The following is a 21,149-nucleotide window of genomic DNA, read 5'->3' on the forward strand; positions in this document are numbered from 1 at the left end:
ATTACCTATCCAGAAGAATATCATCGCAGGTACATCATGCACACAGCCTAGGGGTGCGATCAAGCGACACTAAACACGTTTAGTTTAAAACATGGTTGCATTCAAGTAATTTCAAGCAATTTTTTGTCGGTCGTAAAAATAAAGGTGTTTAAAAACGCAAACATGAAACGCTGCAAAAAGATGCGTTTTGTATCGTGATTCTGCAGATTCACGGTCGCTAAAAATCGCTTGAACGAACGGAGATCTCAATCATGATTCTATAACATCATTATCGTGGTCTGCTTCTGGTTAGGTCAACAGTAGATTGTTAACAAGTTGAGAAAGCACGCGACGAAGTTGACCTATACTTCCTCAGATTTTTACAGTAAACTGTGAATTCTTTTTCCCTTTACCTCCGTTAGAATCGTAGTTGGGCACACCATGGATGACGGCATGATGGAGAAAGAGGGGCGAGCTGTTGATCTGGATCGAGTTGGTAAGAAGTCCTGAGAAGTAATCGATGTAGCGCATCTGAGACGGGTGCATGCCACTCCAACCCTTGGCATCCAGGAACCTCTTCATAGCGTGACGGTCCATGGTCGAGTCATTCCTGTATGTGTGTGAGAGAGAGAGAGAGAGAAAGAAACTTAATAATGATTGGAGTAAATATCATACATAGAGTAAGTATTAGGCATGTGATATTCATCAAAGAAGATAATTCATAGAAGAAGAAAGAGATCACAAATAGAATAAGAATTATTGGGAGAGACAGAATGGCAAGATATTGAAATTAGGGTAGAGAAGGGAGAGAAAAGGAGAGAGGAGGTGAAAGAGAGAGAAACCAAAAGGAAGTTAAAAGGCAATATGAGGCACTATAGGGATATACTTACTCAAGAATGGAGGAAGGAAAATGTCCAAATAAATATTTAAACTCAGATATATGAGCTGCTACTGCCTATAAACTGATAGTTATATGGTACATACTGATACTTTACTCTAGGAAAGCCCTTCAGCTTCGTGTAAACCTTATAGAATGCAACAAAACAACGTACAAGAAGAAAAAAAAGGATAAAAAGATATTACTTACGCTGATGTGATGCTCAAATAGTTCATAAAGGCTGATACCACTACCCCTATGGGCCCTCGGCCACCCTGAAAATAAGAAGAATGATACGTTGAGAGAATATGACAATGTATCTAAGTAAAACAAAAAATGACAGGTGTAATCATTCTTGAAATAAACATGAAGGGATGAAGCCAAAAGTACTTGAACAAAATGGTCCAAGACCTACACTGTCAATCAATGTAAACAGAATAGGATTGAAGAGAATTTAATGACATAACAGCTCAAGTATCCTTTTCCCTTTGTTCTGCCTACTTCTTATTCATTATTTCATTGAGGGCAAGCTAGAAGGGCTTTAATTCTGTGTTGAAGTCAATGAATTCTCACAGCTCTCATGGTCATCCCCTCCATTGAGTGTGGAAAAATTGTCTCTTCAGTCATAAGTCACTTGAAGAGCCAAACAATTTGTCACTAAACATTACCTTTCCTATTTCAAGGGGCGTTTCACAAAACCTGTCATTAGTGACAAACAACAGTTTTTGTTATAAGCTACTGAAATCCTTGCTACTGATTGGTTATCAGCAGATTTGTCACTGATTTGTTTTGTCATTTGTCATTGAAAAAAGGCTTTGTGGAAACGCCCCCACCCCAGCTCTGTAGTGATGTTGTAAATGGGAAAAATTCACTCACCTTACAATGTAGCACCACAACATTGTTGAGGTTGCCCTTCATCCAGGTCTCCATCTGTTTGCAGATACTGCAAAGCCTCTCTAGAGGAGGAGCCAAGACATTGGGCCAGCCCAAATCACGCACCTTTCGTGGTAACAAAGAGAGGAAGAGTTTAGAGATTGCACTTCACAATTATTGTAAGATATGAACAGCCTTTTGTATGCTTCTAATCACCACCACTAATATGATCAACGTCTCTGTACCTAGGAAAATCATCATCATCAATATCATCATCATTACCAACATCACCATCATCTTCATCATCACAATCAGTATCATCGTCATCATCATCATCATAATCATCATCATCATCCTCATCATCATCATAATCATCATCATCATCCTCATCAGCAGTATCTTCACCACCATGATTATAATCACCATCACCATCATCACCAACACAATCATTATCATCAGTATCACCATCCTCAATATCATCATCTCCGTCATCACCACCATTATCATCATCATCACCACCATCATTACCACCATCATTTTTATCATCATCATCAGAAACGCCAACACTACCATCACTACCAGCACCACCACCACCACCACCCCCACCACCACCACCACCACCACCACTACCATCATCCTCACCTCTTGGTTTAGCTTGGATACATCATGTCTCCTCCTTGATAAATTGAAGACCACATAGCTGTTGTTATGTTTGCTCTTCAGCATACGAACTACATCACGCAGGTTGCTACGGTACTGGTTCTCAAGCCCACCAGATGGGAAAGACACGGCTACGGGAAAGAACAAAATCAGATGTGATATCAACTGATGAAATTGTCTTGTAAAATGTTCTTACTGAATTCAAACTACACACAGGCTTCTAAAAATAACATTAGAAGAATTAGAAGACAAAATTATCAGAAGTCGTGAATAAATAGTTGGAATAGTTTAAGTAAGTAAATAAATGAAAAATAATGCAGAAACTAACCTACTATATAATTTTTTTTTAATACAAAAAAATAGATAGATAGACAGATAGAAAAATAGATAAATAGGTATATGGAAATATAGATGGACAAATATACTAAGTAAATGAATAAATACAGTTAAAAAATTGAATTGAATGGGAAACATATTACCATACATTTTAAAGATTTATATGAGAGGTTATTCATGTACTTTAATTCTCATACTAAAAAAGGATGACCTGTACACAAATTTATAAATAAAAGGAAAATAGCAAAAGAAATCTAGTATATAATCCTACCAATTAATCTCTCTGTAATATAATCCACCTCTAGATCAAAGGAATATCTGACCAGTCCTTCTCCACTCCTAGAAAATAAGACAAGAAAAATATTGTTATTCATATCAAATGTCCACAGAAGGTGTATGAAAAATAAACACAATACAGTATTTACTAAATATGTTTGATTTGTAATTCAATACCTGTCCTCGCTTTACAAACTGGCAATACAATATTTTACTGTGATAAAACTGGCAATTCTTACAGCAACTTCGGCCACATCCGTTGGCTATGATATGATTTGTTTTGAGTTTTTATGCCCCTCTGATCCTACAACTGATGATTCAAGGGTTTGAGGCCAGAAATAGCAAAGTAAGAAGTGAAACATAACGTTGGTGCACAATATAACCCTATAATGAGATTCAAGCAGTATGCCACAAGTAGTTAAAGAGGGTTGTTTGTTAAAATTCACTGAACTCCATTCTAGTTAACTGTAGATGCCTTTGCAACAAGGTTTGTGTCAACTTGGTGTTTTCATTATTTGGTTCATTCTGAAATTTGGCATGATATGCATGCATGTATCTTCCATAGAAACAACCTTCACAATGTATAAATCTGTTTTTAAATAATAATAAGATAAATCGAATGGCCGCTTCTATATGAAACTGATAGTAGAAAATCTATTTCCTTGTGTTGGATTTATCCACCAATCGCACTAAAGAAGTTCATATACTCTAATCTAAGTAAGATGTAAAACTACTATTCACAACTACATTCTGCATAATTAAATAAATAAATGAATACTCACTTGATATTATTTATAGACTTTGTCTGTATGCTTTGGGGTTGTATTTGATGTTGAATCAGTGGTTGTGGTTGCTGCTGTTGGTGTTGTACTTGTTGCTGACGTTGTTGTTGCTGTGGTGGTGGTGCATGTTGTATCTGGGCTGTGGATTGTTGCATGATTGATGTAACAGGTTGCAGCTTGGGCGATTCATCTGGTTGCTGCATCTTGCGTGCTGTTGCCGGGGTGTGTGCTTGGCGGGGAGTGGATGGGGGTGTGGGCGTGGTGGGCGTCGACGGCGAGGAGGAGGGTTTCTTGCGCCGATTCTCAGACGGGGAGGATCCAAAAATGTACTTGCCTTCAGGAGAAACCTAATGCATTAATTTACATTTATGGAAATTAAACAGAAAACAAAAAAAGGTAAAGTAGACATTCAGGTTATATTTGTATTGATATTAATGGTAATGTTTTTTCTAAATAAATTTTTATTTGATAAAAAAAAATTATAGGTACATCTGTGTGACAATCAGATATATAATTATCAATTTCTTTCTTGAATAGGATATCCTGAGTACATTTATTTTTTATTTGAAATAGTACTTTCAAAAAGGTATAAAATATAAAGATATTTAATGGATATAATGATAACCTGTTATCTTTAGAATGATGTAACATCTTCAAACTTTCAAACAATGTAGTTTACTTTAAGAATGTTTCTTCCTTTCTCTCCAATTCATTTGTTTTGAATTAATTATTAAAAAATGTCAGAATTCCAAGGATATATAGAATACCCTATAATTATGAGTTAAATTAGAAACCATGACGTAAATGGTTTATTCCATGCTGATACATGTAAACGTTCAATGTCAGTGTGATATTCACATGCAATTCCATGACATGTATCTATAAATTCATGGGCTGCATGAAGTAAAAAAATTCTTTGGAAACATATTTCCCCATCATACAGTGATCCAAATAAGGTAAAATGGTAATACCCCAGCTCCCCCTTTGTAAAGAAACTCCTCACACATGCTGTGTGTTATGCTATGCTAATATCATGGACTACCATGTACTTTTCAAATTCTTGCCTCTCCCTTTTTAGACCATCATGGAATCGACAATGCTAAAGGCCCGGTCACACAGCCTTTCGCGTCTGTATCGCGGGTAAAATTTCGCGATTTTTTTTTTGCCCGCGGTTGCCTGTGGTGGAAAATGTGCAAAATTGGCTTACCTGCGGTTTACCCGTGGTATGCCCGCGGAACAGACGCCGGCGACTGTTCCGCGTCCTTATCGCGGGTGAAGCGCGGCGGTACCGCGGCCTACCACGCTTACACGCGGTACACACGCTAATGCACGTGATAACAACGTGGTACAGACGCGGAACAAACGTGCTATGACCGTGCTCCACCCGCGATTACCCGCTAAAATTTCGCGTCCAATTCCGCGTGTAACCACGTCTTAACCGCGGCCGTAGCACGTCCTAGCACGTTCGTTCCGCGTCTGTACCGCGTCTTTACCGCGTGTGTACCACGTGTACCGCCCGCGATTACCCGCGGTCTAAATTTTTGGGCAGCCCAAAACTTTTTCGCGCGGCTAACCGCGTGTGAATTTCTTACCGCGTGTAACGACGGGTAAAGTACGGCTGTATCGCGTCTTTATCACGACCTCAAAGCGTCCAACAGCGTCTGCTTCACGGGCAGAAATTTTTGGCCGTGATTCGGCCGCGATACGCCCGTGGAGGGCTGTGTGACCGGGCCTTAATGAGTAAAATACTGTTTTTTTCACACCACGACAGAGATCAGTTTGGAAAAGGGACAATACTATTTAATTTTATCACTGATTTCATTTGTTAGATTTCATCATACATGTAAATTAACCACTTAGGGAACAAAGTTTCAATTTCCAGTACTTAAATATGACTTAAAATATCATTTGAAACATGACTTATCCTTTGATTTAAAAATATTCAAGTTTACGCTTTTTCTTTCCTTATTTGTTTTAATTTTTAATCTATAATTCAAATCACAGCATCTGGGAAATCCATAGACCTCCCATATAATGCTTATAAAATTAATCTCCCCAATTTGCTTTCAATTTCTCTTACTCTGCTAATATAATGGAGCTAATAATATAATGAGGGCATCGCAGGAAACGAAAATTCTGGCTAACGTATCATGGAAATTCAGAAAGGAAAAGAAGGGATTAGCATCTTGTGAACAACTTCCTTTCCCGTGATTGGATTAAGATGTTTCTAACCCTATCGCCCCCGTGAGGCGAGATCTTGCTAGACGAATCGTGTATGATGTACAGTAACGCTGAAGATTATTGCAAACTCTGAGTTGCTAATTATCTTTTTTTTTTGTTGAAAAATGCTATTCAATCTTTTAAGAAATGTTATTTAAACCGGCAGCCTTAAACAATTTGCTGAAAAAAGAAGGCATAAGAAATGGGGAAACTGATTGATGACAACAGTTTTGGGGGTGAAACCTGAGAACAGTAATAAAACTTATGAGTTGGCAACATTGCCATGAGATTGTATGAGCTCGCTACTCACATTTCCCAGGTTGTTTTCTGAACTTTCAATTATTGCAACATTATTCTTAAAGGGATCCATTTTTCCCAACCCAGTGCCAAATTCACTTATAGGCTGGTCTGTAATATTATCGAATACCAATGTACTTTTTAATAAAATGTCCAACACAAAATAAATGTTTGATGAGGAAATATTTGTAGTTTGTCTCCATTAGACTACAATCTGGATCTGAAATTATGAAACACTCATAAATTTCTTGTGATGTATCCAAATCCCTGAACCTTTCTTTGATCTGTTTCTCCAATTTTGTCTGCATTTAATTAAAACAACCACTTTGGGGACTTGACTCCCCCTCCATATATCTTCATTTGATGAAATAGTACACAGAAACTAAACAGCAAAACTGTATTCATGCTATTTCCACACATGGAGTTAATTGTGAAGATGTTTTCATTCAATGACTGAAATATAGAAGGAGAGACAGTTTCTACAAACAACTGGTAAACAAGTCTATCAAATGAAACAGGGGGGCAAAGTATCACCCATCACGTACCCCTCTACCAAAGTCTCCTGATTAATGGTAGACAGATGACAGAGATGAGCTTATCTTCGCTACAGGCAGGAGGAACATAATTTGACTTAAGTCCACAATGGCTCTATTTCATGCACTTAGGGAGTAGATTTTATCGTTTGGGAATATATTAGAACAATGTGTTTATCCCACCCCAACCCGAGGCAGCTTTCTCACTTTCGATTTGGATAATGTTTTGTGACTACCAACAAAATATAGAGATGCAAAATGGAACAGAATGGCATGAAATAAAAAGAAACATATACATGAATAGAGAGTAATAGAAGGAGAAAAAGAATAGTAGAAAATGAGAAATTGAGGAGACATAGAAACTATAGCATCTCTTTCATTGATTTTCATTTAATAGTTGAGAGATTAGGGAGCTAGAAGGACATTAACCCATATACTTTTTCGTTGAGTTTATTCCTTTCTGAAGTCTGGCCCTCGACAAACAATATCTATTTCAACAAACAACAAACAAAGATGAATACTGGCGAGGTTGCTAAAGCATCTCTTCTCCATTTAAGCACATCTCTGTACAGATCTCCTTATTGTGCAATGCAGAGATACAAAAGTGGATATTAATGATCGTACCTTCTTCTTAAGATTTATGGATTACTAAAAGAGACAATAACGAGTAAGGAAGACATGCCTACGTGCAAACTCTGCTTACACAGACGTCAATTGGTAACCACAATTTATGGCCAATTTGAGGCGGTAGGTGAAATAACCCAGTAGATAGTGTAAGTGCTTCGGAATTGAAAAAGAGAAGTGCTCTCCGTCAGTTAATTGAGTAGAAATACTGTTGTTGGAAACCGTATCTAAGGATTCATCAGGACTTTGACACATTATTTGCAGGGGTGGACAGGGGACATCACACAGCATGGAATTTATAGGAAGGGGGAGGGGAAAAAGCCTGGGGGCAATGTGGGAGGGGGTGTCTACCCACTCAAAATTTCTTTCAGCAGATTTTTTTTTGTTTTGTTTACCCTTGTCTGCAAAAAGAAGTCTTTTTAGAATTTTTGCTTGTTGGAAATTGTTTGCCTAACATATCTGCAAAGTTTGGTCACACACCCCAAACAATTTTTTGGGGTCTAATGATTCCCTTATGGGTGCCAGGAAGAGTGGTCCTTTTGTTGGGGGGGGGGGGGGGGGGGGGGTTATCATCAATATTTCCTTTTTCTGGTAGTTTTTTCAGGAAAAAAGGGAAATTTATGAAGGCAAGGGCAGTAAAGATTAGACTGGTTGTGTAAATGTCTGACTCAGTTTGTCAGTGCCATAAATTAATAATGGTTGCTGGCTTCAGAGAGAAGCTTACTATCTTGGCTTTGATAGGTGAAACAAATTTTATGTCAATTATCACAAATTCTGGGAAATTTAAAAGTGCTAGCAGATTTATTAACAACAGGTAACAAATCATTTTCTATTCAAGTAAATGGGCAAAGATGATATTAATATATATTCATGGATAATAATGAAAATCATCATAATTCTTCCTAAATGATAAATATGAGACATCTTCCAGTTTTCTATCAAAATGAAATTCCATCACATGCTTTACACACACTGTGTGAACTTAATACAATGATAATACAATGGTATGTACAGAGATGTCTTGTGGATTATTTCAATTAAAGATAATTGGTTTGAGAATTGATTTATAGAGGGAAATGAGGATTACAAAAAAAAAGTCAAATCTTTGCCAACATTCTTCATTCTTTGAACAAGTTATATCAATCACTAAGACCAATATATTGTAAGTCATAAGGATGATAACACTTATATATAAATTCACTGATTCCCATAGTTAAAACACATTGAAATAAATAAATATCAAATTTAATTGGAGTAAGCATCCATTTGTATTCTACAAATGTAAATGTAAAACAAAAAATGACTTTAAACAGTACAGAAGGAAACAATTTTAAATAATATTTTTTTTTAGAAGACATATATTACCACTCTCAAACTTAACCATAAAATACATCTCAGATTTGAAAAATATGTGGTTAAGATTTATGGGAAATGATTACCAAGAAAGGGAACACGCTGAAATTTCTCTTTCATTTCTATTTTTCTAAGTATCCTTCCAGAAACAACTTATAATTTTTTTGTCAAATGGTTTGAGGTTCACCATGAAGACGCAGACTGGTTGTCTGATATGAACAAGGGCTGCAATAAAGATTAGACAAATGGAATTAACCTGGCTTACAGGCAAAGTCAGATTTCTCATTCTCAATGAAACCATGCTGAACTTGAGCTTTATAGAGTAGACCAACCATACCCAGAGATAAAAATTAGTCTACTAACATTAATCTTCAGACTCAACTACATGCATATCATTGAGAAGGGGGAAATTCCTTTGTCTGAGAGGCAGGCTAAATACTGGCATGATGAAAACAATGTAGAAAGCATGCCAAGTTCCAGTCTTAATAATTAAAAAATACAGATGTCATTCTGAAATTCATTTTTCTTTATTTTGGTCAACTTTATTTCTTGTTTAAGCAGATGTCATCTGTATAATATTTACAAAGCAACATAGATGGAGTCATTATCAAATGACACACCATATGTATATATTTGTTATAACAATTAAAATATCTGTCCCTAAAATAAAGAAAGTAAAATGAATTTCAAAATACCACCCTGGTTCTAATTTTCACACAGCAATATGACATGGTTCAGTCCAGTAATCTAATGAAAGATGGGAATGAGATTAAGATTAAGATTAAGAAGATGGGGCATAACATGATGATGGATGGGGTGGGGGGGGGGCAGGGTTGCACGATGTACAAGACCTACCCTGGGGGATCTTGGAGATTTAGGAGACCCGTGTTTAAACTTCTCATTCGTCTGTGGAGATTTTTAAAAGAAACATTTATACACCATGTGAAAATTCCCATGTAGGAATACTGTTGAGGGTATTACATGTGTTATCTTTTATTAGAAAAAAATATAAAAAAATAATCTGGAGAGAGAGAGAGAGAGAGAGAGAGAGAGAAGGCAAAGATCAGAGAGAGAGAGAGAGAGAGAAAGAAAGAGAGAGAGAAGAGAAAGAGAGAGAGAGAGAAAGGGGAGGGGGAGAGGGAGGAGAAGAGAAAGACAGAGAAAGAGAGAGAGAGATAGAGAGAGAGAGAGAGAGAGAGATAAATAGAGAGTATTGAAGAAAGATCCTACATTTAACCCTTTCTGAAGAAAAAATTGCCTTCTTATAAAAAGAAATACCAAAACGATAAAATTGATAAAAGACCTTTTGAAGCAAAAATTATATGTGACAGTGGTTTGTTGAATTACTATCACAAAGCGTGCCTGAAATATTTGTCTCCTGGAGAACTTTGGTGATACAAAGAACAAATAAGGCTGAGGGGAGCAGTCAATGACATATCAATCAAGGTTTACATTGGAGCTGCTACAAATATATCAAGAAAATACAAAAATACATAAATCATACCCAATGCCCATAGGAGAGAAAAAAGGGACAGGTTAAAAATCATTTTTTTCCAAACTAAAACTATAAATGTCTGGTACAAATCAAACGCTTTAGGTTCAAATCTCTCTATGCTATGAATATATTTCAACTTTCTTTTTCACTTTCAGTGAGGATAGAACTTGCTTGTTTGGCAATTTAACTAAGGAATAAGATAAATCATATAAAGATAAATTACTAATGCATGTTACCCTTCTTCTGATTATATAAGAACCTCTTAAACTAAGGAAATGATGACAGGATAATTCAAACAAAGACAAATTAAATTCTTGTACAATAACCCAATTTCATTTAAAAGCCGAACAGTAGTTTGAAATTTCCCGAGATGACATAAAGTTCTCGGGAGATCTCCTAACAACTGCCAATCTCAATAAATGGTCCATAACGGGACATCTGTTCCTGGATGGAGACAGATCTAACTATAAAAAAATGACCGCACATAATATTGTCTGTTGAGAGCCAGAAGGGCATTACTTCTGTACTAAAGTATATGAGTTAATGCCTTTCTGGCTCTTAAACAGATGATGCTTGCTAAATCAATGACCATGCTATATATATATATATATTGGGGGTCAATATGGTATCACTACCACTACCAGCAGATGTTTTAGACAGGGGAGGTTGTATTTGTTTGAATAATAATATATGATACTAAATACAGAGATATACTTTTAAGGTCAGGTGGTGCAATGATATGGTTACATTTGAGAGGTATACAGTCATGTAGAGCCTACAAAGACTGATACTTTAATATACATTAACTCTGGCTATAGAAGTAGAAATTACAAACGTTGCAACATAGAAGGATCACAGTAATTCATACCTTTTCTTTGTACACTTTTTGTGGATTCTAGGGATACAGGTTGAGAAGGGGAAAAATTGTTGAAATTAAAAAAATATATAAATATATAAAAGACTTACCGTGGGAGACTGAGGTAGACATGTTGTCATAACCTGTAAAAATTAATAAGAGAAAGAAAATAAAAGTTGTGAATTAAGTACAAAACAAGAAACAACAAGTTAAATAATCAACTTTCTCCAATGTAAGGAATAATAGCAAAAAAATACATGCGATGTGTGATAGGTAATAAGCAACCATGCATATCAATTGGTAGTGACACTTCACGATCAATGCTAAATTTGAAGTAAATGCATTCATTAAGTTATCTTCTTTAATGAAAGAGCCAGAAAGTCCAAGCTTTTGCGCACCTTCCCCTTGCAGTACAGTACAAGTTTGATCCACCACAATTTCACTGTCCTCACTGTCAGAATTCTGAGCAGTTCTGCCCAAAACACTCCCAAATGAAGGGGTTTTGTACATGAGACAATGTTATTTCGTATCCGGCTGGATACAAGCCATACTGAAAGTGCATGAATGATGAATAACAAATCATTCTGCCGATAGCCATAAATGCTCTCCTATATCCTTTTACATAAAGATAACCAGCTCTTATCCTTCTCTATAATTGAAATGTTCTTGAGCATTCTGCTGTAGAATGCTTTTCATCCTCCAGATGGGCCCACCAGGCTCGTAAAATATATTTCATGAAAAAAGGTAGACAAAATAAACTGGAAAAATCCTACACTTTGGGCAGTTGGATGGGCATACAACCAATCTCCACCTAGCACAACTTTGGAAATAGGGTGCGTTTATAATACCATTTTTTGCCTAGCATCAACGTTTCCAAACCTGTTTCATGCAAATGTTTATGGTGAAAATGCGACATCCCGCAGATCACATATAGTGGGGTTCGATATGTACATATAGAAACGCTGATTCTGAGTGGCAAAACATGATAAACGCACCCTTAGACTCTCCTGGTTAAAGTCTCAAGGTCACAACGTTAATAATGGAACATTAATTTAATATATAAAAGATTATATCATTTCTCTTGCATATGAAAACAGGAAGAGGAATGCAGTGTCAGCCCACTTAAGAGTTTTGCGTCATTAACCACACAACCTGGTCATTGTCATCACAAATAGGACTAGGACTATAGGATGGTCACAGGTCACTTGGATAGATTTAAAGGGACATGTCAGCAGAAATAAAGAGAGAGGAATTTATGGAATATATATGTAGAAGAATACCCAATCAATATTTAAATTAGTATATTTACAGTGTAGATCAATATTCTATATTCATATTGCTTTGATTTTGTTGGAAATGTTTGATAAAGTATATGGGACTACATCTGGGATTATTAATGTATCACTGGACTAGTAAAATGTATGTCATTCTTCCAAAATATTAAAGGGTTTGAGTTTTGAAAGTTTTCAATAATTTCATTATTTGAATTCCAAAAAGAAGAAGAGATGCCATCTCATATTATAGGAAGATATCACAATTATTAATTAACATTTTTAATATATGAAAAATATGCAGAAAATATGAAAGACATGATTCGTGGTTTGAATCCCTGCCACAGCACTAATATGGTCCATTGACAAGACATTTCCTACATTTGCCACTCTCCACCCAGGTGAAGTAAATGGGTTCTTGGTAACTAGGCCTTCTGTCACATTCTCCTAAAGTGTATGATTGATCATACAACCTTGTTACTCCTTGATAGAACATAATTGACCTTCAAGAAGGAAAGTGAAATTCCTATGATGTCCTCATCAGCTGGGAATCCACTGGAATTATAAATAGCCACATTATGAGAAGCAAGAAATGCCTTTGTTATCGAGATACTTTGATGATCTAGCTTTAATTCTCCATGATGAAGAACTTCCTGACAACGTGAAATATTTCCTAATGTTTGTTAGAGGGGCAAAGTTTGGGCTGTAACATCGAGGAAGTCATTCTAAAGTCCAGATTAGTTTCGGAGGTACCCAACATTTATTGCTTCTCCGTGCTTCCTTAAAGGCATTGTTTAACAGTTTTACAAATTTGAGATGCATGGCCCTACGTGTTATCAGCGTCTGTGATATGGTGTAATATTAAAACCCTAAAAAATTGTGCTTCAAAATAATCATGAAGTGCCTCAAAAAGTAAAAATCTTTGAGTGACCGGCTTTACCATACTCATATCCCCCAATAGACTGTAGTGTTATAACACCGTTGGGAAAACGGTTTTTGAAATTTCAAATTCCAATCATGAGTCATGGGATTCCTGACTGACCTTAAGGTTTATAATTATGATTGCAGCATGAGCTAAATCCAGGATTTTGTTTAGAATCTGAGGCAAAGATACCCAATCCCTTAGAAGGGCTAAATGAGTCGAGGAGGAAGAATGCTAGCCGATAATGAAATTTGTCAAGATTTTAATAAATCTTAAGATGATTTTGTTTGATCTTAAAGACTGGTACATTAATGCTACTACTTTGCTTACCAAGTAACAAAATAAAAAGGAGTTTAGAATATCTTGAAAGACAAATTATGCAGGATTAAGATAAATCAAGGAGTATCAATTTGGTCCTTGGGGCAGATTGGTCCTGGGCTAAAGAAGTTGTCAAATCAAGTCCATTAATATTAGGGATGTTTTGAAAATATATATTCTGAAAAAAACTTGAAATACGGAGCCTCAAAGCATTGACTTTACTCGAATGTACACACTAGTAAAGGAAAGAAATATGAAAAATGTAAGCGAAGACAGAAAATCTTAAAAGTTTGTGATGATTGATTTAGCGAAGATAGAAGGAGTAATGCTTCAAAAGAATTTAGCCCATTCATAAGAACTACTTATGGTACCAAAGTTGTCAACTTTCACTGCTATCAAAAAGTGTGCACATGCAGTCTGAATGGTGTAAACACATAAGCATTAATAAATAATTTAAAGTACAATAAATTGGTAAAGTATATATTATAGGTAGCTATTCTCCATCTCAAATTGTAAGCCATGCCATAAAGAATACCTAGAAGGGGATTTTGACAACTTTTGTTGTTGAAAAATTATTGTTCTGATATCAAACAACACTGATACATGCAACCAAGGGTATTATTGGAAATGTATAGGGGAGAGGGGGCTGGTAAGCCACCCCCTCCCCCACCCCCCCCCCCCCAAATGGAAAAGAGGCACTCTCGCAAATCTTTGCTCACTCTTCAACGTACTGCTGTATGTCAGGGCCAAGAGGAGAGTTGTCCAGTCATTTCATATACTTAGAGCCACTCTCAGAGATGACATAAAGATGTCAGTTTGGTCTTGTGATAGATAAAGAAAGGGCACAGATTTGTGAGGGGCCTCTATAACTTGGGGCCTCTAATCCCCCTCCCCTACTCTTTTCTTTATCATGCCACTCAGTACAGAGTAGTGGAGTTTACAAACTTTTGATAATTAGCTATGAAACTCAAAATTAAGATTTTGCTGTCGGTAGTTTTACACTTCAAATTAATCTATTATTCAAATCAATAATATACTACCTTTAAAAACTTGAATGTCATCTGCTGTGAAACAAATGTATTTCTCCTGGTACATAATGCCAATTATTCAAATCAAACATTTTCTGTTTCATGCAATGTGATACGGTATTTCCTGTTCGAAACTCTCCGCCAGAAGGTCGATCGGAAGCACATTAATGAAACCCAGGTTGTCTTTGGTACGTCCTTTTCTGTCATTACATCATGTACTTGCCAAGTGATTAATAAAGGATGATTTGCCAGTAAGGGCGTTGACTGTATATTAAAGGTATAGACCAGTTTTGGAAACGTCCCCCTCTCAAAAAATGAAATGGAAGCTCTTATTACCAATCATGTGAAAGCATATGTTTTGACTAATACGTGATCATACAAATTTTGCCGGGAAACCGCCTACTAATTGATATATTTGGTAAATTATCATATCGATCCGGCCTGGATAGATATCGGGAATGCACTTCAACATCGAACATTTGGGCATATATTTCTTCTTTTTTTTTGCAAAGTTAGGTTGAAGTATTGTCTTCTAAACCTCTGAAGGCAATATTTTAACAATATTGAATGGATGTTTTGCACCCGAAACCCTTGAACCTCAATTTTTACAACTACCAGTCTATATATCTTTAAGTATACTAGTGCATTAACACCCTTCTCAATCTCAGCACCACATAAAATAGGCAATAAGTATCAAAAAGTTGGAACAGAGCGGAATTATCAACCGATCTAGTTGCAGTGAAGCATTCATGGAAAAATAAAGCCTTGGAAGGTTACACGTTGTATGAATCATTTTAATTCTTAATGCACATTTATCCAGTATGTACACATATGTGTAGGAAAGCAAAGTGGCGACAGACTGATACAAAGTACACTGACCTAAAAGCCATTTATCGTTTTCCCAAATGACAGTGCTTACATATCGTCGCTGTTTTCACGAAGTGACGGTAGTGAAAAAAAATTGCATTCACTTTGCGTTACGATTTTCCTCACTACCGTCACTTCGTGAAAACAAGGACGATATGTAGCCTAGAATGGGTTTCCTCCGTCTTTCTCACTGGTACAACTCCCAATTATTTGACATTAGTTTCCTTATTCCATCCTCTTACAATCCTACTCTTTCTCTCTCAATATCTTACATAAATTATATTTTTATCTCACTTCAATCTCTATATTCTATATGTCTAGCTTTCTGTTAGTTGATTTTTATCGTTATTTTTCTCACTCTCTCTATCTCTCTCATTTTTCCTTCTTCTTCTTCATCTTCTTCTTCTGCTTCTCCACCTCTCTCTTGTCTCCCCCTCTCCCTCCCTCTCTCTCTCTCTCTCTCTCTCTCTCTCATTTTTACTTCTTCTTCATCTTCTTTTTCTGCTTCTTCTGCTTCTCCACCTCTCTCTTGTCTCCCCCTCTCCCTCTCCCCCCCCCTCTCTCTCTCTCTCTCTCCCCTTTTGCTTGATATTTGCCTCTTCAAGAAGACAGACAATGTCGACACCAATGAGAAAGGTTACAGAAAGTTGAATGACTTCCAGCACTAAGGCTGGGCACTCGACTCCTGCCAGCATTATCTAAGGACCTCGTTGAACTTTCTCTCAAAACACCATCATCCATATGGCATTATATTTAAAGTGCATTGCATAAGACACAGCGTGTACTTCATCTGTCTAGTTTTCAAGTACAAACCTTCGTCAGTGCCAAAACATAAAACGCAAGGTCTGTGGACTATACTAGCTTTAGACAAGCACTTACATAGGCCCTGTACTGTAATCAGTCATGGATGAATATCAACTTTGTTTTTTTTAACTGTCTAATTACTGTCCTTAGTGGTTTGTTACTCTTAGTCATGCATGGTCGATCATAGCACATTCACTCCTTCTATTGCGGCAATGTGAAAAATCACTCTTGATTTGACAGAAATTCTTTGTTGGCAAAGCTACACATGACTAAATCGTCCAATAAAACAGACACCATGAGCTCATCTATTCATCCTCATCATCTAGCGGTCACTCCTAAAAAGGCTTTTTGTTTGATAACATGCCATTTTGCTAATGGCGAATTGGCAACACACAATATGACAAATATGTAAGCACACCTATCATTAGTCCTAGGACAACAAAGAAAAACAAAACACCAACAGCAAACAAGCACACAAACATACAATATGTTTGTTGATACTGGAAAACAATGTAGGTGCCAACTGGTAATGTAGCAATTAACTCCTTCCTATAACCATGAAGCTGATGTTGCCTTCAATCAAGACAAGGTATGTTTTATTTTATGTCAAATCAGAGTCTGATCTTGCAGACTACTAATATTTGTCAACAAGAAAAAAACAATAAGAATGTAAGAAACTTCACAGCTTGACAGATAGATCCTACACCAAGAAAATACCATCCTCTCACCTCCTACCCAAAATACATCACTACGACTTACCAAATTAGGTGAGCTCCTCGGCCAAAAATATTTCCTAGAAAAGATATTCATTCTAGCAAAGCCGTCCTATACTGGGCACAGCAGCCGAGTTATGGTTGGGAAATTCCAATAAAATAGTCGGTTTCCACAATTGCTCGCACCATGCTGGGTTTGGGCATGCTAAATATGAAAGCTTGCTGCAGCTCCCGGCGCTAAGCTGTCACAAGTTATTCCAGTGTCAGGGCAAAATATACATTACGGTCTGTTCAGCTTGAGCGTTACATAGCTGGATTGGTGTTTTACCCTTTTCACATGAGAAATTTAAGACACCTTTAGAGAGAAGACTGGCAGGGTCTTATCACTTGGAAGAGCTAATTAGGTCTGCGAGAGGTAGGACGGTGTTATCTTTATCTCAAGGATATGACATTTGATTTTACATTTTAACAATTTGTTATCTGAATTTTAATTTCCTGTCTTATACACAGAACATAGGCCTAAATCATGATTATATGCTATCTAATTCTAATCATTATAAAACTTCCACACATTTGATTTTAAGCCATAAATGATAAACTCATATACCCATAAAGCTTTCATTAAAAGAGAAGGAGTGACACAATTCAAATGTAATTTACAGGTATTTTTTGTGTAATATTGTGCGATTGCAATTTGAAAACATTAGCCACTAAAGGTACCAACACAAAATTGTTGACAGCTGGTCCATACCAGCAGTCCCTGTAAGGAGGTCTCAAGTAGAGGCCACTCAAACTGGTTTGCTGCTGTTCAAATTATGATATATATCACCACTCTATTCATAAACAAAAACAACACATGACACAAAAGAAATTTCTACATCACAATCTAATATTTTTTTTTGCGAAATAGTTCTTTTAGTGACATCATCATATACTTGGAAAAAATATGAATAAGATTACATTACAATGACTAATCAGTTTTGTCTATCAGGCAATATTTATGGCAGCCAATATGAGAGAGAGAGAGAGAGAGAGAGAGAGAGAGAGAGAGAGAGAGAGAAATGGGATATGGAAAAAGTATGAAACAACATTGTTAAATCACTTGTAGTTGTGTATTCAAAGCTACAACTTCTAATGTTTCATACCATTAATACATTATGCTAATCCATAGACATCTTTTACATTAAACTTCAAAGCATGTGAGCAACTAGCGCCTTCCATATCAGAAACAAAATCAATATACAATTTCATGGGCGATGAAACACAAATCATCAATCAAAGTGGATTAAAGATTCAATGAAAAGAAACTTAATTCTTAACCCCTTTTATCCCCATTATGCTATTGTTATTTCAGCAAAGCGTGTTGATCTATTGATATTGCTGTATTCAACAAAGGTTTATATTTGGTATCAAACTTGTGATAAAATCTGTGTTTACATTACATTCATGTATATTATGTTTGCCATGATTGAAACTCCCTTTTGAGAAAAAATCTCCCTTTTTATAACTTGCAAGATAAAATTTAATAAATGGGCTTCTCTTATAAATTCTAAGGGGCCAGAGAATACTAGCGAGGAAACAAATACAATTTATTTCACTTTTTTGTGGGACTTTGAACGAAAATAACCATGACATAAATTTCAAAGCACATTTGATAACATAATTTCATGTTTCTTGTATTTTTTTGTAAATATGACAATATTTGTTTCCTGACTTTTTCCATGTTCTCTTTTTACAATAAAAACTTAATTGAATTGAATTAAAATCCTGCGTTTGGCTCATATTCCCTAATATACAGTCATTGATATTGTAAATACAAAGAGTAGAGCGATGAACCTAAGGTATAACAGTTGCTATTTTACAAAGAACAGATGATTTTATATTACCTGAATCTAAGACTACAAACATATAATTTAAAAATAACCAACAGTGTGCACCCATACAGTCACACACACATATCTAGGACCCAAAAGGACCATGATTTTTGATAAATATAGGACTACATACCTTGCTTTTTATGACACATTTCAGAGAATGCAACCAGTACTAACAAGAAAACAACTGTTACACTACGCAAATAATAACCACAGTAGCGCTCTCCAGAACTTCAGACCACATCTGTAAATGCAGCGACCTTTACTTTTCTAATTTGGTCTGACCCAGATTTCGTGGCAGCCCCCCCCCCTTTGCCCTTGGCATTGGTGTTACTTTCGACCCCCTACACAGGCTTCTTGGGGTCGCAGGGTCAAATTCTCTGTCAAGAAAGTTTACGAAGCCCTTCTTAGCCTGAAATGTGGTCACCATGGCAATACGGTTGCCAAGTTTTGATGGAGTTTTCATTTCAAGTTTCATAACATGGATTTAGTGGGATTACTACCAGCATAGCGTGTGTTAACAGCTTGGATGCGTAATAATCGCTATTCTTTTGGATGTAGACCAATGCAAGGTATACCACATCTAATCGTGAAACAGATACAAAATTATTTTTAAATTTGTATTTGCTTATCTGCTTAATAATGACAATTTTTCAACCTTTTATCCTCATCTTACACCTCACTTTCATTCTTCTACCTCTCTCTTTCTTTGTCCTACTTTACAAACTTCATATTCATTTCTAAATCACTTCTGAATCTTTTGTTTTATGCATTTGTAATAGTATTCCTATATCTTCACTTTTGCCAAATATGCCAAATATCCCCCATTTTCAAGAAAGTAAGACAAATTTCATTTTTTTTCTATATCATCTGGTCAGATGCCAAAGGGAGTTACCGCTATGTTAAAGTTTATGAGTTAATACCCTTCTTTCTGGCTCCAAACAGACAATGTTAAAGGTAAAGACCAGTTATGGTTATGCGATTGCATTGTAAACGAAACGTTGTGGAATCGATCAGAAAAGGTTGATCATCTAGCATATAAGTATTGGTGTGTACTGCAAGGTTCTGGAATCATCAAAATGATAAGAAATTTGGCCAAGTCTTCGTAAAGTTACAAGCACTGTACACAGAAAGATGTATATGGGACTATACACACACGTGCGCGACACGTGCATTTATCTCTCACAGACCATGTAGATAAACTAATTTACCAAATATATCAATTAGTAGGCGGTTTCCCGGCAAATTTTTTATCATCATGTATTAGTCAAAACATATTCTTTCACATGATTGGTAATAAGAGCTTCCATTTCATTTTTTGAAATTGGGGCGTTTCCAATACTGCTCTTTACCTTTAAGTCTTCATTCAAAAAGTAACTTGCAGGATCCCAATTGCTTCTTAAACCAAACTGAATTTATCTCAAATAAATACCTCAAACAAGAATACATTTTTAAATATTTACCTTTTTATTTTTATAGCAGTTGAGGTACTGGACAAGGTGTTTGGCCTCTTTAGCCATGATGGCAGATTATTTAGTTGCTTTTTCTGAAGGTCCGATGAGGCAAAGACGAACCTCAAATTCATATATGCCTTGCGGTAATTGAAAAAATTATGTATGAACTACCGATTCTATTTTAAATGTGAGAGAGGGAGGGAGGGAGGGAGGGAGGGAGAGAGAGAGAGAGGGCAAATGAAGAAATTCTGTATAGAAAATTGAGAAAATGCTGGAATGGAGAAAGAAAAATAGTGACTTGGTAGAGTGTATTAATATGGAGAAAATAGGGAGAATTGTGAAGGACAGTATTGGAGGGAGAGATAGGGAGATGGAGATAGACTGAGATTTTGAGAGGACAGAGAGCAAGAGAATAGAAGAGACAAAAACACAGAAAGAGAATAATTGATTTGCCTGTGTTTTCTCAGACTACAGTGTGATGTGAAATTGATTGCTGAAGTCATCGGAGAGACGGATTTTAAATGGAGTGAGATCCCTTTTATTCTGAAGAATCAATATCGATGGTAGCTAGATTCAAAGTGCTCTGGTATAGGGCCGACGTCAAATGCAATAGATGGTGCTAAGACAATGTCTCGTCAGAGACAGATAATGCTCTCCAGTGACCACATTCCAATAAAAGAGCAGTTCCTCCATAAAATCATGAAATTCATGCGCAATATTCCGTCTGATAAATCCTC

At 36.3% G+C, this 21,149-nt stretch overlaps 1 protein-coding gene across 1 annotated transcript in view; it reads right to left on the reverse strand.

Moving 5' to 3' along the window:
• Positions 1–20,514, reverse strand: part of LOC115918345 — a gene marked incomplete at its 3' end in the record, with an annotated part of 38,599 nt that extends 18,085 nt beyond the window's left edge. The window contains exons 1-8 of the mRNA XM_030974446.1: positions 20,422–20,514; positions 11,272–11,304; positions 3,784–4,130; positions 2,997–3,064; positions 2,372–2,520; positions 1,733–1,855; positions 1,067–1,131; positions 393–589 (exon numbers count right to left, since the gene is read on the reverse strand). Of these exons, the coding sequence (XP_030830306.1) occupies positions 393–589; positions 1,067–1,131; positions 1,733–1,855; positions 2,372–2,520; positions 2,997–3,064; positions 3,784–4,130; positions 11,272–11,304; positions 20,422–20,478 (1,039 nt within the window). The remainder of the gene's footprint in view (positions 1–392; positions 590–1,066; positions 1,132–1,732; positions 1,856–2,371; positions 2,521–2,996; positions 3,065–3,783; positions 4,131–11,271; positions 11,305–20,421) is intronic.
• Positions 20,515–21,149: the final 635 nt, after the last annotated feature.

This window comes from Strongylocentrotus purpuratus, unplaced genomic scaffold, assembly GCF_000002235.5.
Source record: "Strongylocentrotus purpuratus isolate Spur 01 unplaced genomic scaffold, Spur_5.0 spur5_scaffold_7, whole genome shotgun sequence".
NCBI lineage: Eukaryota > Metazoa > Echinodermata > Echinoidea > Camarodonta > Strongylocentrotidae > Strongylocentrotus > Strongylocentrotus purpuratus.